Source organism: Trematomus bernacchii, unplaced genomic scaffold, assembly GCF_902827165.1.
Source record: "Trematomus bernacchii unplaced genomic scaffold, fTreBer1.1, whole genome shotgun sequence".
Taxonomy (NCBI): Eukaryota; Metazoa; Chordata; class Actinopteri; order Perciformes; family Nototheniidae; genus Trematomus; species Trematomus bernacchii.
In genome coordinates this window covers 1,046,173-1,070,014 of record NW_022987899.1, presented here as the reverse complement: position 1 = coordinate 1,070,014, position 23,842 = coordinate 1,046,173, and the positions used below count along the sequence as shown (strand labels likewise).

Here is a 23,842-nt window from a genome sequence, read left to right as displayed (position 1 = left end):
CCATTCGAGCGGCAGAGGGAAGGAGACGGAGGAGGAGGAGGAGGAGGAGGGAGTGCGATGCTTCAGTCTGCCTGATACAAACCAGGAGAGAAGGAGCAACAGAGAGGAAGGGGGGAAAAGGAAAACATTGGGGAAAAAACCATAGCGGCACGAAAGAATAGAAGAGGATGGAGGAGCGAAGAACAAGCAGAGACACAGACCCCTGGTTACTCAGGAGTGTTTGGAGCTGAGTTACTACGAGATGCTGTCAGAGAACCAGTGTGTGAGGGCGAAGTGATGGATGTGTGTTTGCACAAAGTACCGCGGCTCCTTGAAACTCACTAGAAGTGTGTGTGTGTGTGTGTGTGTGTGTGTGTGTGTGTGTGAGAGAGAGAGTGAGAGAGAGAACATATGCCGACCAGCTGTTTCAGGAGGTAAACAGGGTCAGGTGCACCCAAAGGAGGTGCATTAACAGAGAATAACACACACAGAAAATAGGTGTATGCACATAGAGGAGCTTCAGTCCAACCATCTCAGGTGCAGTTACGGGCGTGTGTGTAACAAAAGGTGCCACTGAGCTTCCTTGAAAGGTTGCCTTTGACTCATCTTTGTACACCGGACAAGCCACTCCCTACCTCTTCTCAAGCCAACAAGTGGACTTGAAGACTCAGAAGACTCTGGTGCCCGGCTCACAGCAAAGTCCCCTTCCTGATTTTCTGTTTTCCATTGGATGCTCCTGACTCCAAACATGGGGGAGTGGACCATCCTCGAGCGCCTCCTGGAGGCTGCCGTCCAGCAGCACTCTACTATGATCGGAAGGTGAGTTCTCTTTTAGTTTGTACGTCTTTTTACGTGTTTGCATGCATACGGTATTTGAAATGTAAGAATGCCAGTGCATGCAGAATGAAAATCCCTCCCTGCTCTCAGTCATTAATCCGTCTGAGTGACAGGGACGACACTATGAGTCCACACAGAGGATTTGGACATCAGTAGATCCAGATCACTGTGAGGACATCTTACCTTAAAAGTAAAAAATCCCTCTATTCTCTATGCCGATGTCTCCACTCTTTCTCTCACGTTAGCATCAAGTCTGCTTCAGAAGCCATCCCGTTACACAAGTGTGCCTCATTTCAGCTTCTCCACAACCCCTCCTTCCCCTCTTTCCTTTCACTTTCCTTCTCCATCAAGTATGAAGTCACTCCACAATCTTAAAAAACAAGTCACGAGCGCAGGGTCACGGCTGTTTATGATTTATGCATCATACTACATGCCGAGATGTCTTGTATTTTAGTTTGAGTAACTCAGTCTGCCCACAGAATAGCAATTATTGATGAGAGTTTTAGCCACAGAGGCACATCAGCCCTGCAGACGGTATTAAACATGATGTTACATCTAGTAACAAGACTTATTCCTGAGTTTGAGGTTTTCTTGGGACATCTTTGCAAACCGCAGCTTCAGCACGGGTTCATGGGAGACTTTCTCAATTAGCACTTTTAAACCAATCCCCTGGAGCTACTGAATTGTGAATTGTATCGTGTTTGTGACACTGAAGTGATTTTGAGTGTTGTTCTTGTCGGTCGGACGGTTAGTAAAGTCGTTTCCTTTGGTGGTGTGATGAATGATTGGTCAGCGTTTGCTTCCCTTTCTTCATGAGACACTGGAAGAGCCGCTCATCGACGGGGATAGTCATCCTGGCTGCAGGGTCTCTGAGCAACAGTGAGAAAGAGTAGAAACAGAAACAGAGGAAAATGAAATCGAGGAAAAAAAAGTGTATTGTGCAAAGTAGATAAAAGATAAGTCCACAGAGTGCAAGACATGAGAGACAGATGACGTAAAAAGAGTGAAGGCGGGGGACGGCGAAGAGCAATTATTCACAGACAAGCGAGCAGACACATGGCCTCGGTCTGCAGGGCGTTGGTAGGAAGCCAAGAGGACCGTCTCGTCACGAGATGGTGCTGCGTGTCACGACCTCAGCGGGGCGTCCAGGACACCCAGAGGCAGGAAACCTCAGATCATCTTCACGCATATTATATCCAGACAGCAGGAAGGTTCAGATGTTGTGAGGAGCCGCCCCAAACCTTTTTTGAAATGTCATTTCCACTGTGTCTACTTACATTTGTTTAGGCTCAATACAATTGGTTTCTTTCACAAGCAACTTACTATAAAGCAACACTTCCAATTTTAAAACTGACAGTTTTGGTATCTTTCTCTGCTCAATTTCAGGTTCATATTTGTATTTTTTGTGTCTCTGCTGGGACATGTCTCCATGCTTTAATGTTCAAAAAGCTCTTTATTTCTCTCATACTGCCTGTGCTGCAGCACCTCTTTTCACCCTCTGTCTGAAACCAGAGCCCAGTCTGCTCTGATTGGTTAGCTGGCCGGCTCTGTTGTGATTGCTCAACCACTTAGAGATGTCCTGCCCCTTAGCCTATCACGTACAATGTGTTGGAGCACTAGCCGATAGAAGCGCGAGTGTTACCTAGTGATGTCACTATGTTTAAGGGGAAGTGTGTACTTTGGGATGTTAGCCTTTGCAGACCATGTACATGCAGAACAACCATTACAACACACTACAGTGAAGAGAAACCCCCCAAAACACATAATAGAAACAATATGAAACTGATTTGATGTGCACAGATGTCAGGTGTATCTCTTCAGCTAACAGTGATTGGCACAAGCATACTTCAGTGTGATGGACACTGACTGTGGAGATGCTTGACCTCAAGTTGACATGATGAGTGATGTAGTGTTGGCAGTAGACTCTTGTCCATTGGTGCTAAATTAATGATTAACTACGTCATTAGGCAATACTTAGGCTTTCTTTGCATCAAATTACTGAATCTATCATGATATAATCAATATTTCTTATTCCTCTCAATTAAAACTTCTCCAGTATAATTGTAAAGCCGATTGTAATCATTAAATATTTGAGTTAAGTATGTTTTTCATCCTGGGTTTTTCATCTTAAGGTCACTCACCGCCATTTGAAAAAGAGGCGTTATTGAACGGTCTGATGGGGCGGTTTCCAATAACCTAACTTCATTTATCACATACAAAAAAACTAAGTTAAAGTGGACCTATCATGCTATATTTAAATGATATATTGTAGGGCCATACCTATATAAGGTATATTTATACGTTTCTGTTTTCAAAATACCAAACAGATCATGCATTTTAGCCATGCCTCATTTCGCTCTATGTGCTGTTTGCTGTCTACGGGTCTGATTCTGCTGACCACGCCCCCCTACAGGAGAGGGGAGACGTGCTCTGATCAGCTGCTGGGCTGTCAGAAGAGGGGGAGAAAAAGAGATCTCCGTCCTCCGTGTTTTATTATATAGAGTCGTTATTCATTTGTTTTAAAGCTCAATAAATAACAAAGAAGACCTTTGACCGGCACTTTTCTAATTTTGGCCGGAAGATTTAAACTTTAACGGACATCTTGACCGGCGAAAGTAACTGAAACTGAAACTCTGCCGCACGGTCCCCTCGTTCCTTGGAAGAGGCGGAGAGGTGGGTGTTTGTCATCTGCTGGTGGACTAACCGGAGAGAATTACAGTGCTTGCCTCAAGCAAGCGTTTGCAGCGGGAGCAAACGCTTGCCTCGGGGAGGGAGAAAAAAAGCCACAGCGGAGAATAAACAGAAGGGTAACCATGGTAACTATGGGCGGGAAGTCTTCTTCGCTGCTTTTGTGGCAGACTACAGCGCCACTTACAGGCCTGGCATATGTACTACAGCGTCTCCAGCGCTTTCGAACGGCAATGGCCGGCCGTGGCCAAACCCCACATTCCCCTGATAGGTGGAGAGTTGGCCCAATAGCCGTAGCGCCACTGTCCTGACATCAGTAACGTGTTCAAATCTGGATCAGTTTTTATCAGATCCGTTGCAGCCCCTTTTTTAGAGATTTGGGTATGGAGGAAAATAGAGAGGGTTGTGTTTTCTGACACTTGGTGAGTTCCCTGGAACACCGGGGACACATATTCATGTATACAAGACGTACAAAAGTGCATTTTGCATGATAGGTCCCCTTTAAGTTCTTTCACAGCCAGGTTATTTTTGGCTCATTGTAGTCACAGCACAATTATCTAAAACAGTCGTTGTAAGTGTAATCACAGTTAATTAAGCTGCAATTGAATATGTTTTAGCATTCGGTTGCTGTAAACCACATGTGTCAAACTCAAGGCCCGGGGGCCAAATCAGGCCCCGGATTTAATTTCAGCCAGCAGGATAATTTTTCATTACTATTATATCTGGCCCGCCGGTATATTGCACACACACCTTCACTCAATCCTGAGGGTTTCCTCAGCTCAGAGCCTGACCGCAAACATTGATGAACTTGCACCAACTCTACAAATTGATTTATTTGAGTGGTTTTCAAGGTAGATTTGTTATTAATTGGATGTTTGCTCGACAGCACATCCCTAGATATGCACCTGTTCATTGGAAATCTAAAGCTGCATTGCTGCTCGGACATTTCACCAACATGTCCAGTTTGTCAAAAGGGATAAAGAAATGGAGGATGTCATTCATAAATCATGCAATTAACCTCTTGAATGGTGTTAACCGGAAGCTCTCCTAATCTTTTAGTATTTCCGATATGAAATGAAAAGAGGAAGTCAACCATGTTTAGCTTGTGTTTGACAGCCTGCACGTTCCCACATTAAAGTGCCCTTCACTACATCTGGCTTTTCTACAGATCTAAACCATCTAATCTGGGACATCTCAGCTGACATGAATTTTTATAAACGCACGCTAATACTCCCCCAATCCTAAATCCTATTGGTCCGTCCACTGAGATGAAATGCGTCTCATTGGTTGGCGCAGGTGTCGCGTAAAGCATTGGACAGGTCGCTGTCCCGGAGGCCATCCCAGTGTGTGTGTGTGTGTGTGTGTGTGTGTGTGTGTGTGTGTGTGTGTGTGTGTGTGTATGTGTGTGTTCTCATGAGCCTCTCATGATCCCCTACAACAGCCTGCGAGCCTGAGTAGATTTGTCATACATGAGTCACACACACATTAGGGGGAGTATAACACTTGTTGTTTGGGTAAGATAACGGCTCCAGAGATTCCCTTCTACGGTCAGAGGTGTGTGTGTGTGTGTGTGTGTGTGTGTGTGTGTGTGTGTGTGTGTGTGTGTGTGTGTGTGTGTGTGTGTGTGTGTGTGTGTGTGTGTGTGTGTGTGTGTGTGTGTGTGTGTGTGTGTGTGTGTGTGTGTGTGTGTGTGTGTGTGTGTGTGTGTGTGTGTGTGTGTGGAAATACTCAGACTGTGTGTAAAACGTGAGCACGGGTGTACTTTGTGGGCATATCACATGTGCTCCGATGGGTTTCAGCAGCCTAGTGTCTGTGTGAGTGTGTGTCTGTGTGTTCACCTGCTACCCGTGATTAATTCCCCCCCATTACGGGCAGTGGGGCAGGTGTAAATGGACTTCCCCCAGGACCCTCTGATGGACTGTGGGCCCAGCGCCTGTTGGTACACACAGCCTCTGATGAAGCACTCTCTACCTAACTACTGTCAACACATCACTCATGCAGTCTCTCCCACTCCCATAGGCTACTGTACCAACTGTGCTGGCTGTCATTGGTCAGATTTGGACTGCTAAACATGCAGGTGCATCCTCCCACCCCCCTGATATTGATCTCCAATAATGGACTAGGAAGCGGAGCTCGATGGGAGACAGTCCAGTTAATGGAAACGTCTTTAGCCCTGTCCATTTGCAATATAAATTAAGTAATGTGTTGCACCGACTGGAATGTTAAGCGAGTGATAAAAGCTTTAAGTACCTCATTGACTTTACTGCCCAAATAAAATAAAACATGATTGTAGAGCAGCAGACTAAATATTTATTCTGGCAAAATCTTTCTTTAAAAGACATTAGCAGTGATTAACACATTACATTACATTACATCACATCACATGTCACTTGTTAGACGCTTTTATCCAAAGCGACTTACATACATTCAGTACTGTGGACAATCCCCACAGGAGCAATTTGGGGTGAAGTGTCTCAGGGACACAACGACATGCTGACTGCAGTGGGACTCGAACTTGCTATCCCCCTGATTCGCACTAAGTTCAGCGCACAATCCCACTGAGCCACAGCCTCCCCTTACACCTCAAGTACAGGTGGCTGACGTTTTGGCCGTCACCTCGCAAATCTATTGGCTAGTGCTCCATTGCATTGTATGTGATACAATGCAATTTCTCACAAGTTATTTCAGATTTCTTTTATATACGATTTTAGTCATTGTCTGAATTGTACAAAGGGTGATGACAACATGCTCTAGAAATCACCACTCTAAAAGCCACGGGAAACCCTACAAAGTAAATCTATTCCCACCTGCCAACGCTGCATAGAGTGGCTTTGATTGTTGGAATATCTGTTTTGGAAAAGTAGAAAATTGTCGTATACGCACCCCCTCCAATTCCATTGTGTGAAAGGGGGATTGCAGATGCTGTTGCTTTATACGACAAGCACTTTGTTGAAGCGTACTGAACCCTTAAAATGGCTTTGAAGCACTAGGTGCACATTTTGGCATACAGTTATTTGAGCTGTTCTTTAACAGTTGAATGAATCCCAGCATGCCTTTTGCACTTTACAGGGGGTGACGATGAAGTGTGTGTAGGTGTGTTTCTGCAGGAGCTTCACACCTCATTCTGACATAGACCACCTCGCTCAGCACGGCTCCCCTGGGTCAATTTGGTTTTGGCACTTACTGTAGGAGCCCTCAGCTTGTGTGTGTGTGTGTGTGTGTGTGTGTGTGTGTGTGTGTGTGTGTGTGTGTGTGTGTGTGTGTGTGTGTGTGTGTGTGTGTGTGTGTGTGTGTGTGTGTGTGTGTGTGTGTGTGTGTGTGTGTGTGTGTGTGTGTGTGTGTGTGTGTGGGTGGGTGTGGGTGGGTGGGTGGGTGTGTGTGGGTGGGTGGGTGACCTAGCATTACTATACTTGTGGGGACCTAAATCTGTTTACACAGTCACGTGTGGGGACTCGCCTCCCTTATGGGCACAAAATGGAGGTCCCCATGAGGGGTATCATTGATTTTAGGGTGAAGACTTGGTTAGGTTTAGGGTTAGGGTTAGGCATGTGTTGGTTATGGTCAAGGTTAGGATAAGTCTCCAGGAAATGCATGTAAGTCATGTACTGTCCCCTGAAGTGATGTATACATGTGTGTGTGTGTGTGTGTGTGTGCTTGCCACATGCACTCTTTTTGGCACAGTCGCCAAGCCAGAAACAATATTTGTTAGTGAGCAGTGTGTACAAGCGGCTCAGCGTGCCTGTGTTTGTCGACAGGTTACAGCTCTGTCGTCACATGACCTTTAGATCATCGTGCTTTTATTTAGCAAATCCCAGCGGAGCGCTCTCAACCCCCACGGAGGTGATGCATGATTTTGTTTGTGCAGAAGGCATCTTATCTGGCAAATGTGTGCCATATTGCACAGAAGAAGAAGAAGAAGAAGAAGAAGAAGAAAGCCAGAAAGAGGCTCGCTTACGGCAGATTCCCCTGAGAGATTGTAAGAAAAAAAAAAGACACTTTACAGAAGGCGTAGTGAAACCTCCCGACATCTATTCACTTTGTCCCTCTCTGTCTCTGCTTTCACACTTTTTCCATCCATATGTAATGACCCCCGGGATGCTGTTGGTCGTGAAGCGGGTATTAAAATGACCTCACATTCTCAACTGGGGGGTAATGAATCAAATGAATGGGAGACAGATGCATGCATTTCCTGCCTCATCTGAGACTTTTATAACAAATATACAGCGTCCACCTGCTGATAACACATCATCTGGCAATGCTCCTTGGACTGATAGTGGGATTGATCTGTTATAGCTGCTAGTGATCCTGGAAATGAGCCCCAGGAGCAGGAGAGAGCTGCTCTGTCGTCGCTCTTTCATGACTGGAGTACTATAACCAGCATCCATAGGGACTGCTGGAGATGCACAGTTGTTGCTGGGGGAGAAAACGTAGAATAACTGCACGTAATTATGCAGCCTGTGTTCTCATTTCTTTCTGCTTGCACCTCATGTACACTTCCCTCCCCAGGCTTTTCTCTCGTTGCTCAGCTGCTTATTCTACCACTCTTGATCCCCACAGTCCACATATGCTAAGGTCAGGGTCGACGCGGTGTGAATGAATCCGTTGGCAATTGTGTGTGTGTGTGTGTGTGTGTGTGTGTGTGTGTGTGTGTGTGTGTGTGTGTGTGTGTGTGTGTGTGTGTGTGTGTGTGTGTGTGTGTGTGTGTGTGTGTGTGTGTGTGTGTGTGTGTGTGTTTATATCCGACTTTATGTAGTAATCTTTATCCTGTGTTTCAGTACACATAGTAATACCACAGTGTAGACATATTCACTGTTCTACAAATAAAAGTCCTGCTTTAGACATTTTATTCATAAAATAGTTCACAAATATAACAATAGTACATTTTTTCACAGTGGCACGTATTCAATTTGACTTATGTAAATACTACTGGGTACAAAATAAATGAAATTAAATGATGAAATTACCGCAATACGTCTTTTTTTGCATCCAATAACTGAATCTGCCACTCAATTGAATATTTCCTCTTAATCGTACCTTAAAGTCACTCGCTGTCATTCATATGTTTAATCCAACAGTGAATGAATGAACCCGTCTGCCTCACAGTCCTAAGAGCTGCAATGCATTGTGGGGCAGTTGAGGAAGTGTCCATTATTGTAATTTCTCAAGATTTGTTGCTAATGTAGTAAACATCCGGAGATGTCTCGCCTAAGTAAAAGTAATGTATTTGCACGATGGCCCATTCCATGAAAATATTGAAAAAATTCAATATAATTTGTTTTACTATATTTACTGTCGGTTCAATTTCCCCAAGGGATCAATAAAGTGTATGTTAAGCTAATAATACTTGCTATATTATTTGTTGACACTTTTTGTGTTATCAATATAAATCTGAATCTTTAATGTAACAAAAATTGGCAAATCAATGTAGTAAAAAAATACAATATAAGCCTCTGAATTTTAGTGGAGTAGAAGTACAACATAGCAAAGAATGGAAATACTCAAGTCAAATAAAAAGACCTTAAACATGTAGTTAATACGTTTATAAATGTACTCAGCTGTCCACGGTTACATCAATGTAGTGCATACCTAACTCAAATACAATAACATGGATGGTCAAAGAGAAGAGAGAAGGGATGAATGACTAAAGAGATTAATATATAATATAATATATAGATTAATAAAGAATTAAACAGAGGTCAGAGTTCAGATGGATTTCACCGTGCCGGGCCTCGAGGAGGAACTGTCTCTGGCAGCATGACTCAGTGAAGCTAACAGGTTTAGTGTTAGCACATGGCTGGAGGACAGAGCAGGTCCGTGTTAGAATGATACTGGAGGGTAAGCTTAACCTGCACATAACCCTTAAACGCAAGAGAGCAACCCTGCAACAAGAAAACCCCTGAACCATTCAACATGTTCACACTGGATCATGTAAACTAACCATGTAGCTATTAGCTGTGAAGCTAGCGTAGCAACTTGATGGGCGGATTTGTGCTCACGTCACTAATCAGACGTTTCTTTTCCATGACGGTGCTTTCAATGCGAGAAAAACGATAAATAGAAACAGGGCGTCCGACAAAAGTCAAACAGGTTCAGAATCAGAATCGAGTTTATTGGCCAAGTACGTTAACAAATAATTTGCTTTGGTGTAAATGGTGCACACATAAACACAGTAGGGATCAAATTCGAAAATCGGACAGCCCTGGCGAATATTAATCGATTATTCGCCGCCGCCAAACCCAGTAAAACAAACTGGTGGTGTGACCAATGGCCATTTACAATTATTAATACTATTACTATTATTAGCATTAGTCTATATTTTGGTTGAAACTAAGCCAGGAAAAAAAAGAAAAACATAAATAATAATAAAAAAATATATAAATAAAATCGAATTTTAAAAATATTTTTCGACTATGGAGACTGTAACGAATATTCGAAAAATCGAATAATCGCTGGCATCCCTAAAACACAGTAAGAGGAATACGTTGACGAAAGGTGCAAAACAAATAGTACTATTAAAAACCAATACAACAAATAAAAAAATTAAGAAAAATACGAATACACAACAAATAAATACATTGAAACTGAGACAAATACTAGAATTGGAAGTGGAGAGCTGTACAGATTTTCAAAGAGGAAGCGTTGAACAAGAATGTGCTAAAATACAGTGAAATGTTAAGGATTTACAATATTAAAATAACTTGTTCGCATGATGTACATCAATGTAATGCAAAGACGTGGTGAATTAGGACGTTCTGAAAGAAAACCATTATATGTATATTCATTTTGTCGCTGATGCCCAAATTGCATTCAGTTAGAACACGGTGTTCGAAAGAAATTTTTTCTCCTCAGGAATTATTCTGTAACTTTTCAGTGAAATCTAAGTTTTTTTTGTGAAAAGGAAAACGATTGATGGTTGAAAGCTTTGAAAGTTCTTCCCTGCTGATGCATTCAAAGACCTGTGATCTCATGTGACATCTGAGGGGTGAAAATCACCCGTGAGATGTTCAGCACGCTGTCAGAAAATCAATACTTGAACATGGCAACATGAAGAGCATGTCCCTGTTCTGCATTACCACATCTTGACAACACTGATGGGATTCATTATTTATCTCAGGCAAGTTCTACATCTCAGCAAGAGACATCTCTTCCTGTTTTTGACATGAGCTGTGAGCATCGTAGGAAAATAGTAAATAAACTTTTATGTAATGCAAACTATGAGTGATTGGAATATGATATATTATAAATTATTTATCTAATATATCATATTCCAATCACTTGTATATAGACTCTTATTGCACTATTTCACTATTTTTCTTTTTGTATTTACTTGCACTATTTTTTCTGTTTATCTGTTTTTATTGTGTTGCACTGTTGGAGGAGCCTGTGACCTAAGAATTTCATCGTCATAACAAGGTTCAAGGTTCAAGGTTCTTTATTGTCAAACTAACATAGCTACAGAGTAATTATGTCGTTGAAAATCTTAGGTCACAGGCTTCTCCAACAATGCAACATAATAATACAGATAAAACTACACTGTAGCTATGTTCGCATGACCAATAAAAGCCTTGAACCTTGATAAAAGCCTTGAAACTACATATAATCAGGGTTGGGAGGGTTACTATAAACTGTATTCTGTTATCAATGACAACTTAAAGGTGGGGTAGGTAATTCACTTCAGAAACACTTTTTGTTATATTCCATGGAATGCTCTTAACATCCCGATAGCAATGAATACATGAAATGCTTTGACAATAAATACATAAAAAAATATCATCTGTGGAAGCCGTAGTACTGTAAAAAGCACGACCAATCATCTGAGCCGGCCCGGCTAAAATAACTGGATGGCCTACCTGCCTGTCAGCCTTCCATCTCGTGCACAAACTTATCTCGTGCCCTCATTGGTCATGTGCACGTTTGTGTGTGTTGGAGGAGGGGCTCTGTAAGGAAGTCTGAAGGAAGGGGCAGATTTTTTTCGGTTGTGTACTTTCAAATTCTAGCGCACTCCAGCTGGTTTCTCCATTCTTACCTATACCCTACCTTTAACTGTTAAACCTGTAACCTAAGTAGCACAATATAAAATAATGTAACCTAATTACTTTGCTCTACTTTTGGATTACCTCAATATGAAATGCAATGCAAATAAATACGGCTGTTATGTAAGACAACAGAACGAAGTTACCTCAAGAAACCAAGATATTTAGGATAAAAAAATGTGTCCTCTGCTCAGAGATTTTATCTATATGAAAACCTGCCTTTCATGAAGCATATTCAGGCAGCAGCCTATACACCAACAATGAAACACATATACTACAGTTTAAAAAAGCAGAAATACAATCTGAGCTGACAGAAAATGCTCCGTTTTAGTTTAATACACACAGTTAAGCTCACACACACTATTGTATGAACATATAGGTTCACCTGCTGAATTAAAAACTGAACATATGAAGCAAAGAAAGTGAAAACCATAATACTTAAAGTATTATCCTACAGAACAGTACAGCTTGCAGAGAAGAGATAACATTTCCTTTTCCAACAAACAATATATGCTCTTTTTAAGTTTTTGATAACATGCTAGTTATCCCTATTATTTGGAAATGTAACAGTAATCTGATTAAATATTTTTTATGTAACTGTCAGGATATATATTGACCTTTTTCTGTATCTTGATAACGTAATCCCGTTACTCCCCAAGCCTGCGTATAATAGTTATGTTAATGAAGTATTAGTTCCATACATATTAAATGCCTGCTTTATTACAGAGTTGTCAGATCTCATAAGGCCTTAGGATGTAAAGTCTAACCATGAATTATTAATGGTAAAGTGTTGTGTATCGTGCTGCAGGTAACACCGTTTTCTCATTGATTAACATTCTTTGATCAACACCAACGTGACGAGAAAGTTGGTATAGTCTTTTTGCCTTTGTCTTGTAACAATCCATGATAAGAGATAATAATAATAATAATAATAAATTTATTTTATATAGGCGCCTTTCAAGGCTCTCAAGGTCGCCGTACAAATACATAAAAAACAAGATACACAATAGATAACACCAGCATAAGAAACATAAACAAGACAATGCAGTATATAAATCAATCAAATAACCAAATAAATAAAAAACAGAGGATGTGTGATGGATAATGATCAGGGTGGATATGCGAGTGTGAAGAGATATGTTTTGAGGCGTGATTTGAAAATGGGGAGAGAGTCAGTGTTGCGGATGTCAGGTGGGAGGGAGTTCCAGAGGCGGGGTGCAGAGCGGCTGAAGGCTCTGGACCCCATGGTGGTTAAACGGAAGGGGGGTGCAGTGAGGTGGAGGGAAGCAGAAGACCTGAGTGTGCGGATGGGTGTGTTGATGTGCAGGAGGTCGGAGATGTACAGAGGAGTGAGGTTATGGATGGCCTTAAAGGCGAGGAGCAGAATCTTAAAAACTATACGGGATTTGACGGGGAGCCAGTGAAGTTGCTGAAGAACAGGAGTGATGTGGTTAATGGAGGGGGTTCTGGTAATGATGCGGGCGGCAGAGTTCTGAACCAGTTGAAGTCTGTGGATGGATTTGAGAGGGAGACCAAAGATGGCCAACTTCTCCAAATGCTAACGAAAGGTGCTTCAATGCTTCCTCTCTTGTCTCCTTTTAATATAGAGTACACTGACACAGCCTTCACTAAAGGAAAGGAGATAATGGCGTCCCAAATTTCCATGCAGTAGCAACATTTTAAGCTACGCACCATTTGGCCGCCAATATCATTCACCGTGTTGAATTGTACCCAATATGGATAAATTAAATACATCCTTCTTCGGAAGTGTGATTACTTTTTGGACAGGAATCTTTATTACGTTTGTCACTGACTTCAGTTGCTCAATAAACATTTGTAGCCAAGTGCACTTAGATTTCTTCTGTCTTTTCCTACGTCTTTATGAAATCTCCTTCACACTATTCCTTGACATCATGACGTTGGTGGTTAGTCAAATACATGAAACGTCATTTTTTTTACTACTCACAGCCTTGGTCAACACTTTCTTTGGTGTGAAACCGCTCAATGAACTACATCTCCCGTCTCGCACCACACACCAAGACGGCCGTCACGTTGGCACATTTCACTTCTTTCTTTCAGAATGAGGCGGAAAGTATTAAAAGAGGTGAAAATCACTCCAAGTCTGGGCATGTTGAGAGCTGTACATACACACAAGGGGAGTTAGTCGGTTCGTAAGAGCCAGCATGCGGGACCGGGATTCTGGGATTTGTAGTCTTTCTAGTTGCGTATTTTTCATAGTCTTATATTTCAACAGTTTTACGACAAACTGTGACTTTTTTGACATGGAAATTATTTTTTAAGATTGACAAACATCATATGTGTAATTCGTGGCACAATTCAAACGGGATCGAAAGATAATCTTTCTCTCCCCATTGACTTCAATACATACTTTTTCCGAAATAAGGTCCCATGATGGGCGGGACTTCGCCTCTCTATAGTCTTTGAGTCATTTTTAGATCAGATACCAGTGCAGCAAAGACTCCTATGGCAGATGTTGTTTTAACAAATGTTAACAAAACACAGCGAGACTGAAAATATCTGACTCTCTTAGGCGGTTAGATATAAACAGAACTACATAAAATATGAAGGATAAAATAAAAATAAATGGCCAACTTTGATCTTTGTTGTGTACAAAGTGAAGCTGCCGGCTTTTGAAGTGTTCCCAGTTGGGTCTATTTGTGTAAGCTTGTGGTTTATTTATAAAATCTGCTTTTATTGCACATGACTAAAGGCATTTTAATGTTGGCATCTTAAAGTTGACATCCTCGTTTTGTTTGATTGATCATTATGTCTGTCGGCTGATAAAAAGCGCTCCTTTTCATATCTCCATGGATCTCCTTTGCTCTTTCTCCCTCAGCCTTCTCACTTTATCTGCCTCCATCTCATTGTTTGAAGATGAAAAGCACGCTCTGTTGCCATTGATTTATCCTCCTTCCCCCCCCCCCCCCCCCAAACCCATGATCCCATCATCGGCTGCATCTTCACACTTTAATGTGGTCTCTAATGAACAAACTGAGGCTGCAAGAGTCACTTAGCCCACAGTACACTCATCTCTCCGAGTGTTTGTGACGAATGTTCCTCAGAGGCAGTATCAGCTTGTTCACAGTGTGATTGACTCAACATGCATAAAAAAATTGTGAGTGCACACAGTCACACCTTGCTCACACACACACACACACACACACACACACACACACACACACACACACACACACACACACACACACACACACACACACACACACACACACACACACACACACACACACACACACACTCCTTTACCAGATGGTCATCCAAATATACAAACGTGCGTAAGCAAACTTGCAGCGTGGTTAATATATTTAGTCATCACTCAGAGGCAGAAAATATACACACAGACAGGCTTTTTCACACATACTGCCAGAGCCGTCACAGCCCTCCACTTTGCATATGAGCAACCGGATAGAGTGTGACAATACATTCGCACCTCCCCTCACACACACGCACACGCACACACACACGCACAGTCACGATCCCACATTTTTTTCAATTAAGCAGTGAAGTCGAGCTGCATTTGACTCTCGGCAATATGCTGCATTCACACAACTCTGTTAGCCAATTATGAATAAGCTAACGGCCGTTTGGATTACAGAATCATGTGGGAGTTGTGGCGGATTTTTACTGGGGGAAGATGAATCTCAGTATCACAATATAATGCTGCATTCTTGTCATATTGAATAGATAAACCCCACATAGAAACCCTACACCTCAACAACCCTTACAACCTTTGGTGCAGAACAAACTATTGAGATGTAACATGTTCATTAGTAGACTTTAGAGGTGCTGGATTTTGTTTCCTTTGGACAAAACCAATGTAGCTGTTTCATTATTTTTCTAATTCTTTGTGCTAAGCTAAGCTAACCGTGTCATTCAAGTGTTTCATGTGTTCAAAAAGCAAATCAAACACAGGTCCAAACAGCAAAACCAATGTGGAACTGCCTTAAAGAGACCATGATATGTTTTGAGGTGTTTTCCCTTTCCTGTAGTGTGTTGTAGGTTTTTGTGTATGTAAATCTGCAATAGTGACATCACTATGTAACACTCACGCTTCTATTGGCTAGCGCTCCAACACATTGTACATGATAATTATATAGAAAGTCTATTAGCAAATGACCCAACTTCTCACTTGATTATTACCTCACATTACATCTTCCTGACAACTTCATGGTCTCTGTGGGGGAAACTTCTGAAGCAATTGGAGTCAGGACTCAGAGAGAAACGAGGAGAGCTGGAGCTTTGTTTGGTTTTTTCTTTGAGGGAAATAGTTTTTTTGAAGCTGTTGTTGGCCTGTGGAAAAATGTAATCATAAGAAATGACTCGGGAAAAGCTGCAGATAGAGCCATAAGAAATGAATGCAACTGATTATTTAATGTTTAATGTTGTTTTTATAGGCAATCATTGAAGCTTTGTTAGTTCCAGGTTTAATATGTGCAATAAGTTCATTTAAATAATTTTTGCAATAAACATTGAACCAGTCCGGCCCTCGAATAGTACCGATTTTTTAATTTTGAGTTTGACACCTCTGCCGTAGACCTATGCCATGGGAAAGGAGACAGTGAAAAGAGAAAATGATGAACTGTGTCAAAGGTTGAAGACCTAAGCGAATTATTCCCCAACAGTCTCTATCGCTATTATTCATGTCTTATTCAATACAGCATCCATTTTGTATATTTCGAGTAAAATAGATGATATATCAAGGCGTGCTTTAGGTCACGGCTACCTTGAGATTGAGAGACTGATGGGGTTTGAATTCATTGTAATGTTTGGTCACCTTAAAATGTCCCGTCCAGTGCTCAATTCATCACATTCAGGGATTTGGCTGTTACAGCTTTACTTCATATAGTATGGCCAGTAACTCATGATGACTAATGTTAGCAAACTTACATTTTCCATTGGTCTATAATTACAATTTGATGCCACAGTGACCCCCACCTCCAATTAAAGTTATATGCTTTCGGAAAATGGTAATTTTGACATTTGCTGAACATTTCCATGACAACTGGCTCGTCTCGTTTGCTGTGGTAGAAACACTTTATAATGAATTTATGAACTCAGATAAAGTAAAATATAATGAGTAAGAAAGTAAGAAAAGTAGAAAATAAGATTAAACATGTTCTGTATGACACATTACATTAAAGTACATCAGCATTAAGGCTGCAAGTTACAATCATTTCAATTATCAACAATTCTGCCGATTATTTTGTATAAATTAATCGATTAATAAGAGGTGAAAAATGTCCACCCCAGCTTCTCAAAGTTCAATGTAATGTATTTAAAGGTCCCACGTCATGGCCATTTCTACTGATCATAACTCCATTGTTGAGGTCTACTAGAATAGATTTATATTGTGCAATTTTCCAAACTCACATTGGTTTCTCATACAGCATTTCTGTATAGTATGTGTATTCACTCTCTGTCCTAAACGGCTTGTAGGAGCTCCTGCTTCATAACACACAAGGGGACGGGTAATAACCAGAAAAGCATGACATGGGCCCTTTAATGTATTTTTTGTGATTCCTACACTGCTCATATGTATCCAAAAATGCGTTGAATAAATCTTGCTTTAATAAAGATAATCAAGTTATTATAACGTCCACAATCATATTTCCTAAATAATCAAGGTGTGAAACGGTTGCAGTCAACAAAAAATACAGCGACCCTTCACCATCTCGTCCATACACTCCTCAAACAGTCAACAGCTGATTATAGATTATATTAACAATGAATGTTGCCCATATCCATGCGACCCAGGGGCGGACTGGGACTAAAAATCAGCCCGGAACTCTCGACCGGCCCACCTCGGTACCGTAAATACCGCTAGTAAATCCGTCCGACCGGCCCACTTCAGTACCGGCTCATCGACATTCGTCCCGAACATCCCGATGGCCAGTCCGCCACTGATGTGACCCATACCAAAGAACGATGCCAAAAAACCCAATAAATCATACATCAGAAATCCCAACTCTCACATTCCTGGCTCCTACATAAGACATACAACAATGTTGCAGATTATTACTTACGTAGTACCCATTTTAAATACTTGTACCTCACTGTAGTATTTTGCATTCCTTTTCAGATGCTCGTAATGCTATGTTATACTTTTACTCCCCTACGTCTCAGAGGTTAATGGGATGAAGTAGTGTAGACAAAGTTAACAAAAAAAATCCTCTTTCCTGACTGGAATTTGAAAAGATAATTATTTATTGACAGTTATGAAGCTGCTGCATGCGAAGTAGACGCATTAAGACACAATTCAGTCAAACTATTGCACATTACTTTCAACTGACCATTGCTTTCTGTGATACAATGGCTGCGAGTGACAGAAATAAAGAGACTGTTGGGTAGTGTGTTCGGGATGTTCCTGCTGTCTGCTGTGAGTCATGGAGGCTCCCTGCATGTGCCAGAGCGGCTGATTTGGGCTGGTTTTTGGCCGGCAGAGCGGCGGTGGGTGGGGAGCTGGCACGAACGCGGCGGCCCTAACTCGGGATTGTCCAAAACCGACCGTTTTAATCCGGATTACGGCCATCATTTCTCTCTCGTTCTGTATTTCCCCTCCGTTGACCCCCTCCTGCTTTCCCCCGCCCATCAACTTCTCCCTTCCTCATGTCCTACTGCTGCTCTTTCTCTTTCCTGCAAATACCAACCGTATTTAATGTTGTCTTATAGGTCACCTATTGTGCAAAATCCACTTTGTCTTGTCTCTTCTACATCAACATGTGTCCCCTCTGTGGAAAGAGACTCTGAAAGTTTCAGGAAAAAAGATTCTCTCTCTTTTTGTCCTGATCCATTTATATAAAAACCTGTCTGAAAATGAGCTGATCAGATTTTGGCCACTTTATGATGTCATCACGATGTTTTGGCTTGTGTAACCATTAGCCAATCAGCAACCAAGGTAACCCCCCCCCCAATTTATCACCTGAATCTCCTCCTAGAGCACCATTGTGTTCTTTTTAACCAAATCTCTCTCAGAGGGGCGTGGGGAGGGGCTCCTTATTTTCATCTAAAGTAACAGACAGAGAATCAGCACTTTTGAAACAGGGCTGAAACAGAGGGGATTATGGGATGCTGCAATGATCTGTTTGGTGTTTCAGCCAATCAGAGACAGGTTCTGGATATATCTGAGACCTATAATGTATTGATGTAAAACATTATAATAGGGGACCTTTCATTTGCATTATTCAATATCATATTCTGTTCTTGTACATATCATATTATGTAGACTTTTTGCACAATTTTATTTTGTATTTTTGTATTTTATTATATTACCAATTACATTGGTAGGTCAGAATAATTTCATTGCCATTTCTACACTGTAGCTTTGTGCATATGACAATAAAACCTTTGAAAATGAATCACAACCCACTCTAAAAAAAAGATCAATAATAATATGTGCACAGTGGTGCATGGTCTGTTGCCATGGTGACCACTCCTGTCAGTTTCCCCTTTTTTTATTTATTTTTTATTCCTGGCCGACGAGCCGTTGTGAACGATCGCTCGGAGTAAACTTTTAGAAAGTCTATTTTTAACATCCGGCCTCCAATTTGACTTCAATGGGCCTTGTTTGTTGCCAAGGTAACTGCCACAGTTATTATCGTCATGGAAACCCTTAGAGCGCAATTACTGTAGGCACCAGTGCACAGGATTATTTATTATTATTTATTTGATACGCTTAACCTCTGGATCAATCTATGCTTTATGAGTTGTTTAAAAATACAAACAAATATATCCTTTTATAGTCATTAGTCAGGCTGAATAATCTATATATCTAATTGTTTTGCAAATGGTTAAAGGGGCCCTATTCTGCTTAAGATTGGTTAGCTGGCCGGCTCTGTTGTGATTGGTCAACTGCTTAGAGATGTCCCGCCCCTTAGAATATCACGTACAATGTGTCTTTGCATGTGATTGTCTTCATTTGCTATATGAGAATTAGTGTTTGCCTCAGAAGGGCTGTGATCGTCATCAATTAATCTCCAGAGCCCGTCTGTTCACATTCATCATCACGCGACTAACATACCTTTTTGTGTGTGTGTGTGTGTGTGTGTGTGTGTGTGTGTGTGTGTGTGTGTGTGTGTGTGTGTGTGTGTGTGTGTGTGTGTGTGTGTGTGTGTGTGTGTGTGTGTGTGTGTGTGTGTGTGTGTGTGTGTGTGTGTGAGAGAGAGACAGACAGATGGATAGACAAGTGAACTGTATTAGAATATGCTATTATTAGATATCCATTTTAGAAGATTACAGAAGCAGGATTACACACAAAGACTATTGCATAAAAAAAGAGGGACTGTCACAGACCAACTCATCACTGCTCAAGAAATATACATTCAATGAGAGCAGGAATTTCAGCAGAAAGTTATACATATATTGAAAAAAAAAAGCTTGTATTTGTAAATATAGCTCGATACTTTTACTATAAAGGGAACTTTTATATTTTTTGTATAGGACTATATTGAAAAGAAAAACTGTGGTTCTGTTTTAAAAAAGACTACCTGACACAAAAGGCAAAAACAAATATCTTCCATTGCTTCCTTCTGAGTGAAGACGATAAAAGATATATATATATAAGATATATTACTATATGTACTTGTAAGGAAACACTATACTTGTAAGGCAAATAAATAATGCTTCTTAACTAAAATGTACTAAGTGTTGGAAGAAGTATCCTGATCCTTTACTTATTAAAAGTACAGAGGTTTTATCAGCTATCTGCTAACCCTTTAAAAAAGTAAAACAATTTATAATTTATAGGATTATTTATACTGTTGCATGGAGGCATTTTACTCTGTTTTTCTTGGTCAATGTAGAGATGTAACTGCTCGCTGCACCCGCACTGCGAGGGGGGGGACCCAAGTTCCCATCAGCAAAAACACGTCGGTTTGCTATCCTGGCTCCAAAATGGTGGAATGAGCTCCCCATTAGGCGCTTTCACACCGCAGTACTTTTCCCACTTTAGTTCCGATATAGTTCCGAAATGTTGCGTTCACACCAAAAAAAAAAATCCGGAACTAGAACTTAGTTAATGAGAACCTTTTTACCCCCTTTTCCGTCCCTGCTAGAGAGCAGGGACTTTCGTGGGAGAAAAAGGTTCCTATGTCTGATTGGCTGGGCGGATTGCAAACCACGCCCCGTAAAACTCAGAAAAAGTTTTGTGAAGCCGCCATTTTATTATCCTCGCATTAGCATTATTAGCATTAGCATTAGCCCAGCGCACAAACGCAGAGAGACTAACTTATGGCAACACAAAAGAAAACATGGGAGCGGTGGAGATGAGGAGGTGTCGGCGTTCTGGCGATTTACTCGGAAGGCTTCAGTAGAAGCTGCTGGGAGTCCCAGCAGCTTCTACTGAAGCCAGTCCCCAACTCCGGGGACTTCCGGCCGGGGACTTCGGGTGGCAGTATACGCCGTGAAGTTGTTTGCGGCCTGCCAGTAAACCCAAAGCAGAAGAAGAAGAAGTGACGTCAGCGGCTTCATTTGCCTAATCCTCCCCCAGGGACTTATTCCGGTGTGAACGCGATCTGTACTTAGTTCATGAGAACTAAAGAGTTCTGATGAACCTTTGTGGGAAAAGTACTGCGGTGTGAAAGCGCCTATTGACATCAGGACAGCAGAAAGCTTACACATCTTCCGGCGCAGACTGAAAACTCATCTCTTTCGACTCCACTTCGAGCAATAAAATGACTAACAAAGCACTTATATACTAATAAAGGACTGGCTTATCTAAAGCTAGTTGAGTAGCACTTGAAATGTTTTGGCTCTATGAAACCTGATGTACTTATATGATTCTGTTTTCTTCAAGTTTGTATCTTCTTGGTCGAATGCACTTATTGTAAGTCGCTTTGGATAAAAGCGTCAGCTAAATGCAATATAATGTAATGTTCAGCTGATGTTGAGGCCAAGAATCTGAGGGCTCCTGAGAAGATTAAAGGGTGAAACTGCGGACAACTTGTTCACATCTGAAAACGGGACAAACAGGCCCAAAACGTACAAGAATATTCATCTGAGACTAGCGTTTCTTTAAAGCGAAAAGTCACCACTTACCACAGGCGTTGAGTTATTGTAGTGGAATCAAAAGTACAGAGTTGTGGAGTTCAAGTATTAGGTTAGAATGAAATGTAAAAACTAAAGTAAAGTACAAGTATCTGAAAAATGTAATTAAAGGTGGGGTAGGTAATTCACTTCAGAAAAAACGTTTTGTTATATTCCATGGAATGCTCTTAACATCCCGATAGCAATGAATATATTAAATGCTTTGACAATAAATACATACAAACATGTCATCTGTGGAAGCCGTAGTACTGTAAAAAGCACGACCAATCATCTGAGCCGGCCCGGCTAAAATAACTGGATGGCCTACCTGCCTGTCAGCCTTCCATCTGTGCACAAACTTATCTCGTGCCCTCATTGGTCATGTGTGCGTTCGTGTGTGTTGGAGGAGGGGCTCTGTAAGGAAGTCTGAAGGAAGGGGCAGATTTTTTCCGGTTGTGTACTTTCAAATTCTAGCGCACTCAAGCTGGTTTATCCATTCTTACCTACCCTACCTTTAAGTACAGTACTGGTGTTAATAGACTTGCACTTTTTTTTAACTGAGGTCCAGGAGGTTTCACAAAACGTAGATTACACCGTGGTCCTTTAGACACGTCAACATTTTTGCACTGGCTTTTTTTAACAAGCCAGACTCTGAATTTCTCTGACGATTCTGTCGTTGGTTTTTGCCGACAGAAGTCATTTTCGTGGCCGTGTTAGTGTAAAAGACCCTTTTTGTTCAGATGTTTGCATTTTTCTCTTTTTGCACGGGTGCCATGAAAATGCTCACTGTGAATTCTCCAGAAACTGAGCATTTCACTGACTTTATTACACGGCTTGGTTGAATACTCGATTCTTATTGGTCAATTTGGACATTCCAATGGTTGTTAATTCAGACTATTGTTAAGGAAAACAGACCGTTGCTATAGAGACTCAAGGGACTAAGAGCACTCGTATCAATCCGCAGAAAAAAGTCCAATCAATTTAACGTAAGAGCTGGACGTCCCTTACTTGTTCTCTGGAGATGGCAGTGTAAAGTCTGTTTAATGTCTATGTAAGTTCAGGATTGCAGTGTGTGTGTGTGTGCGTGTGCGTGTGCATGTGCGTGTGCGTGTGCGTGTGCGTGTGTGTGTGTGTGTGTGTGTGTGTGTGTGTGTGTGTGTGTGTGTGTGTGTGTGTTTGAAAGGGAGGTTACATGCATATACGTCAAACTCGACTCCTACACATGTACATCTGTCACTTAATCAAAGTCGACCTCTGAGCCACCTGCTCAAAACTCAACGACTCAGAGGCAGCACGAAGGTAAAACCATCAGCAGTGGTTTGTACGATAGAAATTCATCTTCATCTTCCCGTGAGTAGATGGAAATAACGCTCGGCCATGTCAGACACAATCGGCTTTGTCACGCCATGCAACAGCTGGAAGAGAGTGTGTGTGTATGATTATAATGTGTGTGTGTGCGGACATGCATGGAGAGGTGTACTTAGAGATTTCATGCTCTGATTCTGTGTAAATCTGTGTATATCTTTTTCATAGCATTTGTGAGCGTGTACATGTGTGTGTGTGTGTTGTGGATAAAAAAGGTCTGTCAGCAGGGGAGAGTGCAGCCCCCTCACTCCTTCTGTCACTGGCCTAAAGCACCGGAACAATTCCCCCCGTTTGTGTGTGTGTGTGTGCGCAGTAATGTGTGTGTCAGGGCTCCTGTGTGAGGTTGGATACAGCTGCATGCCAGGTGACCCGCCGTGAACTACAAGCTATTGATAAATGTTGGCAGAGGAACACAGACGGAGAGAAAGAGAAACAGAGAGAGAGCATGACGACGAGTGTCCATCCATATTTGATGTGACAGGATTAGGTTTGTCAGAGCTGCTGGTGTTCTGAATTTGGGTTACCACCTGGCACCATTAAGACACTCAGGACTCAGACAGAAGGTCAAAAATATTCAGGGCGGAAATAAGGGAAAGTCAGGATAAAGGTTATAGTTACAAAAATAAACGGATAAACAGAGGAGGGATTTTCCCAAACCACTAACACTACTGCACAGCATTTTTATCACATGTCCCACAAATTAGAGCCGATGTCCAGAGCTGGCAAAAGTACTCACATCCTTTAAGTACTGACTAAACTTCTTTACTCAAGTGAAAGTAAAGAAGTATGGGCTTTGAAATGTACTTAAGTAAAAAGTACCCATAACTAGCAGCTGTTTTAAAGAGTACCTGACCTCCCTTTATATTAATAGAACAATAATG

At 41.5% G+C, this 23,842-nt stretch overlaps 1 protein-coding gene across 1 annotated transcript in view; it reads left to right on the top strand.

Annotated features, from left to right (window-relative positions):
* The first annotated feature begins 672 nt into the window (after positions 1-672).
* Positions 673-23,842, top strand: part of LOC117469939 (gap junction delta-2 protein) — a 43,801-nt gene continuing 20,631 nt past the window's right edge. The window contains exon 1 of the mRNA XM_034114429.1: positions 673-798. Coding sequence (XP_033970320.1) covers positions 710-798 — 89 coding nt within the window. The 5' untranslated portion in view covers positions 673-709. The remainder of the gene's footprint in view (positions 799-23,842) is intronic.